At 35.7% G+C, this 8256-nt stretch overlaps 1 protein-coding gene across 1 annotated transcript; it reads right to left on the bottom strand.

Annotated features, from left to right (window-relative positions):
* Positions 1-203: 203 nt before the first annotated feature.
* On the bottom strand, positions 204-4109 carry LOC142627791 (calcium-transporting ATPase 12, plasma membrane-type-like). Its single transcript, XM_075801695.1, has one exon. The coding sequence runs from the start codon at positions 3840-3842 to the stop codon at positions 612-614; it is 3231 nt and encodes a 1076-aa protein (XP_075657810.1). The 5' UTR covers positions 3843-4109; the 3' UTR covers positions 204-611.
* Between the last annotated feature and the right edge of the window lie 4147 nt (positions 4110-8256).

Below are 8256 nucleotides of genomic sequence, written 5' to 3'. Positions count from 1 at the left end.
GGGAGTATAAATGGTACTTAATACGAAAAACAATGCCAAACTTCATGAATCTGCATCTTGAATTGTCTTCTTAGAGAATGTGGCTCATCACTTCCCTTTCCCCTAGTAGAACAATGCACATCAGGGTCCATTTCTCCTCAGAGACACATACTAGGGCTGTTTATATACCTTTATGTGGAAAAATAGGTTGCATCAAAATATTGTCCTACTTTGGGAGACCTTATATGTGAAAGTCTACAGATGCAAAAAAAGAGTACTAGGAAGTTCTTATCTAGCAATCTTGGTTATTGAATTTTCTGTTGTTCTTTCTTCCAAAAGGCAGTTGCTGGTTGCATTCTAAAGAAGTTACTGTATCTTAAGTTGAGAACTCCACAAATACTAAAAGGAAAACAATAGCAAAGCACCATAGAAAAATTTGTAATATATTTTCTGTTATACTCTATTCAAGAAAATTCCATATAATTGGATTAAATGCTTACATAAACTTGAATAGAGAGAGATTCTTTACAGAGATGAAGCTGAATCATAAAGTACCAAAACTTTCCTTTCAGTTCCATCAGAGAAAGGAAAATACAATTTTTTTCTGGCAATAGCTGATCTTGGCCAGTCTTTCAAGATGCAGAATCTCTTTGGTTTGCCAACTGCTTGCCTGAAACTGGAATGCACTTTACGAGCCAACAAATTGGCCATGAAAATGCTGCGAGTACAATGCAAGCACCCCATTGCCCCCAATCCAATCTCTTAGTATTGGCAAACCTATTCAAAAACTCTACCATTACCAGTTGATGAACTATGGTTAGCCCAATGGTTGCTAAAAACAGTTTGTTTTTAAGTAACCCTTCAAATATATTCTTCTCCTCCAGTTTCCTTGCATTAAATTCATTGAATAGTTGGCAGAGGACAAAAGTATTGAAAATGAGAGTGCTCTTAACCTTCTCATCCAAACCAAAAATGAATCCTCCCTTAAATTGTAGAACCAATAAGATTGTTACCTGATACAAGGCCTGAGCAATCAGATTCCTCCACATGATATTGGTTATAAGAGGTTCTGATTGACCGACAGGTGGCTTTTTCATGAGATCTTCAATTGGTTTCTCAGTGACCAATGCTAAAGCTCCCAATGTGTGCACTGCAGCCAATGGGACCTCACCAGAAGAAACAGCTGTGGCAAAGTTGATGACAAGGACAGTGATGCTTAACGTGAGCTGAAACTGAATGAACTTTTGAATGTTGCTATATATACACCTTCCCCACCTCAACACTGTCACCACAGAGATAAAATTGTCATCTAAGATTACTATATCTGAGGTCTCTTTTGCCACTTCTGTTCCTTGGATCCCCATGGAAAGTCCAATGTCTGCTTCCTTTAGAGCAGGTGCATCATCAGTTCCATCACCTGTAACTGCAACCATATGGCCTTTCTCCTTCAAGCACTGTACCATCAGAAGCTTGTCAGAAGGGGATGACCTGGCCATTACACGGATTTTATCAATCTTCTCTTTTCTCTCTTCAAGTGAGTAATCTCTGAATTGTACTCCTTCTACTACAGCTTCACTGTCCAAACCCTCTTCAGGATTGAGAATCCCACATTCAAAAGCTATAGCTCTTGCAGTATGCACATTGTCACCAGTGATCATTTTGATATTCACTCCAGCAGTTGTGCAAGATTCCACAGCTGTTCTGATTCCTGGCTGACATGGATTTTTCAAGCCAACTAACCCTAATAATGTTAGTCCATTTTCTTCTAATTTCTCAATAACCTGTCCACTTTCTTCTACAACTTCTTTGTGGGCAAACGCAATGCATTGCAGGCATTTTTCTCCCATATTCTTAATAATTGTCCCAAGTTGCAGTGCTTTTTCCTCATCCATTACTTTCAGCACCCCTGCTCTGTCATAATAAGTTGAACACATGGCCAATATCATTTCAGCAGCTCCCTTCCAATGAGTGTGAATCTTCTTCTCATTGTTCCTCTCCACCAAAACCCCACTTCTCATTTTCTCTGAGTTGAAAGCCTCTACATGGATTATCTTATGATTCTGCTTTACTTCTTCAATATTCATACCCAAATCAAACACAGCCCAAGAAAGTATTGCTTTCTCAGTTGGGCTACCAAAAATCTCAGGAAGTGATGTAGAATGTGGTTTGTGAACTGTACCAGCTGTGTTTAAACCAAAAGCTTGTTGCAGTAGTTTAAGAAGATCGTCTGATATATCCAAAGAAGTGTTATCCTTCACTGCTTTCTTCACTTCTTCCTTTCCAAGCCAAAACTCTGTTAGTCTCACTTCGTTTAGTGTAAGGACGCCTGTCTTGCTTGTACAGACTGTTGTGACTGAGCCCAATGTCTCGCAAGCAGATAGTTTTCTGACTAATACATTATTAGCCATCAAGCACTTCATAGAATAAGCCAGAGTAACAGCCATAGGTGAGCCCTCCGGAATAGCCACCATGCTGATAGTGACAGCAGCAGCGACAATTCCCACCATTGAATTCATTACGTCAACAAACTTAGTCTTTCTGTTATTTGCAGTGTTCCCTTTGAAGTATTGAATCAGCAAAACAGCAAAAACAAGCGCAGCCACCACCAACCCAACCTTCCCAGTATAAGATGTTATTTTGCTGAGGCGTGCTTGCAGTTGCATCTCCTCGTTAAAGTCAGAGCTTGTTGAACTCATCATCTTACCCCATGCAGTGTTCATCCCCACAGAAGTCACAACCATGAAACCAAAGCCATCCATCACCTTTGTGCCTGATAACAAAAAGGGATTCCTTTCATCAATCTGAATGTGATGGCTTTCACCTGTGATACTAGACTCATCCACCTTCAAGGAATACCCTTCTAAGAATAATCCATCTGCAGGAATCTGATCACCAATCTCCAAGCACACAATATCACCCACAACAACCTCAAAGATTGATATATGCTGGTGCCTCTCATCTCTCACAACTTCCACTCTGATATCGCTACTCTTTGTTGAGTGCTTCTCAAATTGTCTTGATTGCTCAAATTTACTCACTGCTGACACAAGAACAACTAAAACAATATCAACAACGATACTGCCACCACCATACCACCCATCTTTGAATCCATTTTTTCTTATACCAAAGACGAGAGAGAGTAAAGCACATACCAAAAGTATACAAATAGTTTTATCTTCAAATACTTCAAATAACACAAAGCTAGGAAAGCCTTTTGGAGGTAGCTTTTGGTATCTATTGGTAGTAAAAACGTTCTGCCTAAGAATAAGATCAGATTCATCACCTTTTATACCATCTTTTACGTCAGTTTCAAGAAGTGAAACAAGTTCTTTTACCCCTCCAAACTGCTTTAAAAGCTCAGAATTTTTATCCCTTACCATGTCATCAAGCTTTTGCCGATCAACATTTAGAAACGAAACAGGTTTGGCATTTAGAGAGTCCGCATGGATAGGCTGCACATCAATGGCAACAAAAGAGAGGGTAGGCAAGAGAGGGCCATTCTTGTCAAGAACTTTACACTGCCTCGAGGACTCAGAAACTCTCTCCCTTCTTAGCTTTTCCCGATCACCATCGAGAAATGAAATGGAATTGTCACTCAGAGAGTCCTCATCTACGGGCTGCACTTCAATGGCAACATAAGAGAGAGTGCCCAAGAGAGGGCCATTCTTGTTAGCAACTTCCCTGTACAAAGAAACAAGAACCCTGGTGAAAAATATGGCCATGTAAGCCAACCTCCATCTCTTCTTGTGAGTTTTGGAGTTCAACCTGATTTCTTGATCACAAATGGCTATCTTGCTATGTTGTTGAAGGCTCAAAGAAGACATGGCAACATTTGCTATAACTATCGTTTGGATCTGGGGCATTGTTGTATTAGAATGCAAGTTCCAGTAGGAATGCCATTGAAGTATTTTTTTTTCTTCTGTTTTGCTTAATTAAATTTGAAACTGCATGGAGTTTGTGCTGAAGTATCACAGCAAGTAGGTCGTTGAAACAAAGCAAAGAGTAAAAACAAACAAGCGTCTTTTGCCGACTTCAACTTGCTGCAAGACGCGTAATTTCATCGTGACCCGAAATTACACAGCAATTGATTCATCTGCTTCATTAGGGGCTTAGCCCCCTGCTTGAATTAGGATTTTTTTTTTTTTTTTACACGATAGAATTTCTCCACTAGACTAATTTAAATGTATATGTTAATCTAAATGTATATGTGTGTGAAGCTTCCTCTTAGAGACTTGAACCACGACCCTTACCCCCCACGCCCCATAAGCATTTATACTTGTGGATGTGGAATGATCATTACACCAAGAGTGCATGGTGCTTGAGTTAGGATTTTAACTTTCACATGTGATGGTCATCACCTATTTGAGGTGTGTTATTACGTTACTTACGTATACAATAAGTTTAGAGTTACACCATAATTTACAACAAATTTCACAATTAAAGAGGCAAAATAGTGTTAATGACAGACTTATATAAGAATTTATAATAACCTCTCAACTTACCACCACACACCCTTGGTGCGATGGTCACTCCACAGGTGTAAATGTTTGTGGAGTGTAGGGGGCAAGAGCCGGGATTCAAGTCTTCAGGAGGAAGTTTCACACACATTTACACTTAGATTAGACTAGAATAGAAATTCTATCTTGTATTAAAAAAATAAATAAATAAAAATAAAAATAAAAAACCTCTCAACTTAATAATGGTAAACGTCCTGTTTCAAAAAAAAAAACTTAATAATTGTAAAATTTTTTGTTTCAGTAACATTATTCCTAATATTTTAAAGAGAAATCTAAAAAATGTCCTTAGAGTATTGGTTAACAATCTATTTAAAGAAAAATTTTATAGAAAAACAAATTAAAAAAGCAATTAATGTTTTGACAATTTTTTTTCATTTTTCATAAAAGTAATGTCAAAACTTACCTAAAATAGATGGTTAACTAATGCCCTAATAGCACTCGTTAACATGACCCTATTTTAAAAATTTCATTGTTGAATCTCACATTTCATTTATTCATAATACATACCTCAAATTTTGTTTCAATCAAATGTCATTTACAATCATATTCATAAAATCACGTTCTATTCTAAGAGTAAGAGTCTGTTTGGAATTCGCTTATTTTGCTGAAGTTGAAAACTTTTTATTAAAATTATTGTAGATAAAAATAATAGTTAGCTAAAATAATATAGTGAAACTCATAAATAATTTCAAAAAGTGTAGTGAGACCTATAAATAGTAGCAAAAATAAGTTGAATAGTAAAATAAGCTAGCAACTTTCATCAATGCCAAACACACAATAAGTATGATTTTAATATATTTAAAACTTGAAATTTAAATAGTTTATATATGGGATAGATATAAGTTTTTGATTATCTTGATATTTTGCAAATATAAAGTGTATATAGATACAATGCAATACAACGATGAATCTGTCATCAACAACAACAACAAAAAAGCTCATCCATTACAAAGGCGTTAACGGTCATATTGATATAATACATACAAGTTATCCTGTACAAAGTTGTTAAGTGATGAAATACAAACAAGACTTACGTATCAAGTATAATTTGAATTTCAATTATTTAAAAAATACAATAGATTAGGGTTCCTATAAAAAAAATAACAAAATAGAACATCTTTATTTAAACGTTTTATATATATATATATATATATATATATAAGTTTTATTAATTTGTGCCCTTAGGACATATATTAGTAAAAAATTTTAAGAAAATTTTTATGGAAAAATGAAAAAGTTACCAATTTTTTTGACAGTTTTTTCAATTTCCTATAAAATATTTCTAAAAATGAATGATTTTTGTATGCCCTAAAGACATACATTAACCAGACCATATACATAATAGATTTTCAGCCAAAACAAAATAAAAATTTATATTTGGGCCCCTCTTCTATGTAGCCTGGCCCTCTCCCCTCTAAAATCATTTGCCTAACTCATTCCAGTCTAGCCCGAACTCATGTAAATCCTTAGCCCAATATTTGTAGCTTGGCCCCTCTTCTATGTAACTCATTTGTGAATATTTTTATTTTTAAAAGTACTATGTCCACAACATTTTTACAATTTTCACAAAAAAAATCTTAAATAACATGCTATTATCGGCTATTAAGTATGGTATAGATTTTAGGGTGAGGAGTATGTTCCTAGAATTATTATATATATAAAAAAAAAAAAGGTACATTACTCAGGTGAAAATGTTTCAAGAATCCATGGAAAATAGTATAATTATATGCTCACGTGCCACTTGTGATAAAGATTAGATGATAATTTTTATTTTATTAAAATAAGATGAGATGCATTGAATAACTATTTTTGAAGGGTTATGAATTAACTTTGAATAGTCCTGATTTTAGAAAGTTGCTACTGGCAATGAAGAGTCATGATGTTCTAATTAAAACTCTACATTGGCTATAAATCAAGGGTCTAAAACAAACCTCTTAGAAAGAAAACTCTTCAGAAGTGGACCACTTTGTTGTATCTCAAATTTCCATTATTTTCCTATCATTAAATATTATAAATGATGGTTATTCCACAAGTATAGATGCTTATAGGGTGTGAGGGGCAAGGGCCGGGGTTCAATTCTCCAAGAGGGATCTTCACACACATATATATTTAGATTAGACTAAAGACTAGAATAAAAATTTTATCTTGTATAAATATATATATATATATATATATATATATATATATATTCAATGTTAGATCATTAAACATAAGGGTTATGTGTGTGTGGGGGGGGGGGGGGGACATTAGTTGTATCACCAAGATGAACTTCTATTCCAAAATTTTATCATGGTTAGGGTAACAAACGGTTTGATAGGATCGACGGTTGGTAACAAATTTCAAATTTTAAACTCGACCCACTAGTATATCCCCCTTCCCCCATTGCTCCTTCAATGGCTCAACTCTCTCATTTAAAGCTTAGGTTGCGTTTGTTTGAGTGTAAAATATTTTTCGGGTGTAAAATAATTTCAGATGAAAATATTTTCGGGAAAGAAAAATAATTTCTAGTGTTTGGTGGCATTTAAACAAATACTTTGAAAAATATTTTTTAGTGTTTGGTTGTGTTCTTGAAAATATTATAAAAAACACATTTTCTACTTGTTGCTCACATTTTCTCATACATTCTTAGCTTCCAAACAAATATATAATATCATTTCTCCATACAGAAACACAAAAGAAACAAAACCCAAAAAAAAAAAAAATTCATCAAATCCAGTCAAAGAAGAATGAAGAGAGAGAGAGAGAGAGAGAGAAAGGTGACTGGGTTCGACGTTGAGGCGAGATTGTGCGGCGGAGGCGAAGGCGAGCAAGATCAGACTGGGTTCATCGGAGATGAGTTTAAGCATTGAGGCGGCGTGAATCAGATCAGTGATGGCGAAGGCGCGATCTCGCCGGTGCCTTCTCAAAGGCACAATCTCGTAGGCGCGGGTTGGGGCACGATCTAGCTCACTCTCTCTACTCTCTCTTCTCACTCTTCTCTCTCTCTCTCTCTTTTCTGGTGTGACTATCGTTGCTCTCTCTCTCTCTCCTTTTCTGTTTTCAGTCTGAAAAATTCTATTTGAAGGTAAAATGAAAGTGTAAATTGATTTCTGCCTGAAGCCCTCTTATTTTACAGTCAATTGATTTAATTTTCCCTTTGACCGAATTTTCTGAGCATCCGAAACAACAAGCACGGTGGAAAATATTTTCCTGATTTCCTTTACTGTTGAAACAAATGTAACCTTAGCCTCCTTCCTTGCCACCTAAGACTATGTTTTCAACACCAACAACTACAAATCTAGCATCAGCAACCACCAAAGTCCCTTTTTCCCTGCGATCTACACCACCCTTTCCTTTTGCCAAACTCCCTAATTGTTCAATCGTCCTCACCAAAAGTTGAAACCATCACATCCAAATGCCAACATGAAAACCCAATTTGGTTAAGTGTTCTAATTGAGTCAAATGGTGATGGGTTTTGTTTCTCCTCACCATAGTGGCTGGTTGAGTGGCAAGTTTACCCGTATCTAACTTTGATTGACCCATGACCAATCCTAATTTTACTAAATAATTTACATCCACTTTAAGTGGATGATCCAAAATATTAATGACCCTTAGCCATTCATGAGCCAAACAAGTCAAGGGGCTATTAGTTATTAAAACACTCAAGTTCGTGCTTTCTGTAAAGAAAAATGATATGTTCACAATATTTTCATAACATTTTACAACGAATCATAAGTGGTAGGTTGTTACTGGTTGTTATTGTTAAGACAAAAAAGTAAAT

Source organism: Castanea sativa, chromosome 3, assembly GCF_040712315.1.
Source record: "Castanea sativa cultivar Marrone di Chiusa Pesio chromosome 3, ASM4071231v1".
NCBI lineage: Eukaryota > Viridiplantae > Streptophyta > Magnoliopsida > Fagales > Fagaceae > Castanea > Castanea sativa.
Note: the sequence above shows the minus strand (reverse complement) of the source record. Positions and strands in the feature narration are given on the sequence as shown.

Coding starts and splice junctions, on each gene's coding strand:
- LOC142627791 (XM_075801695.1), bottom strand. CDS start 3,842: ATGCCCCAGATCCAAACGATAGTTATAGCAAATGTTGCCATGTCTTCT.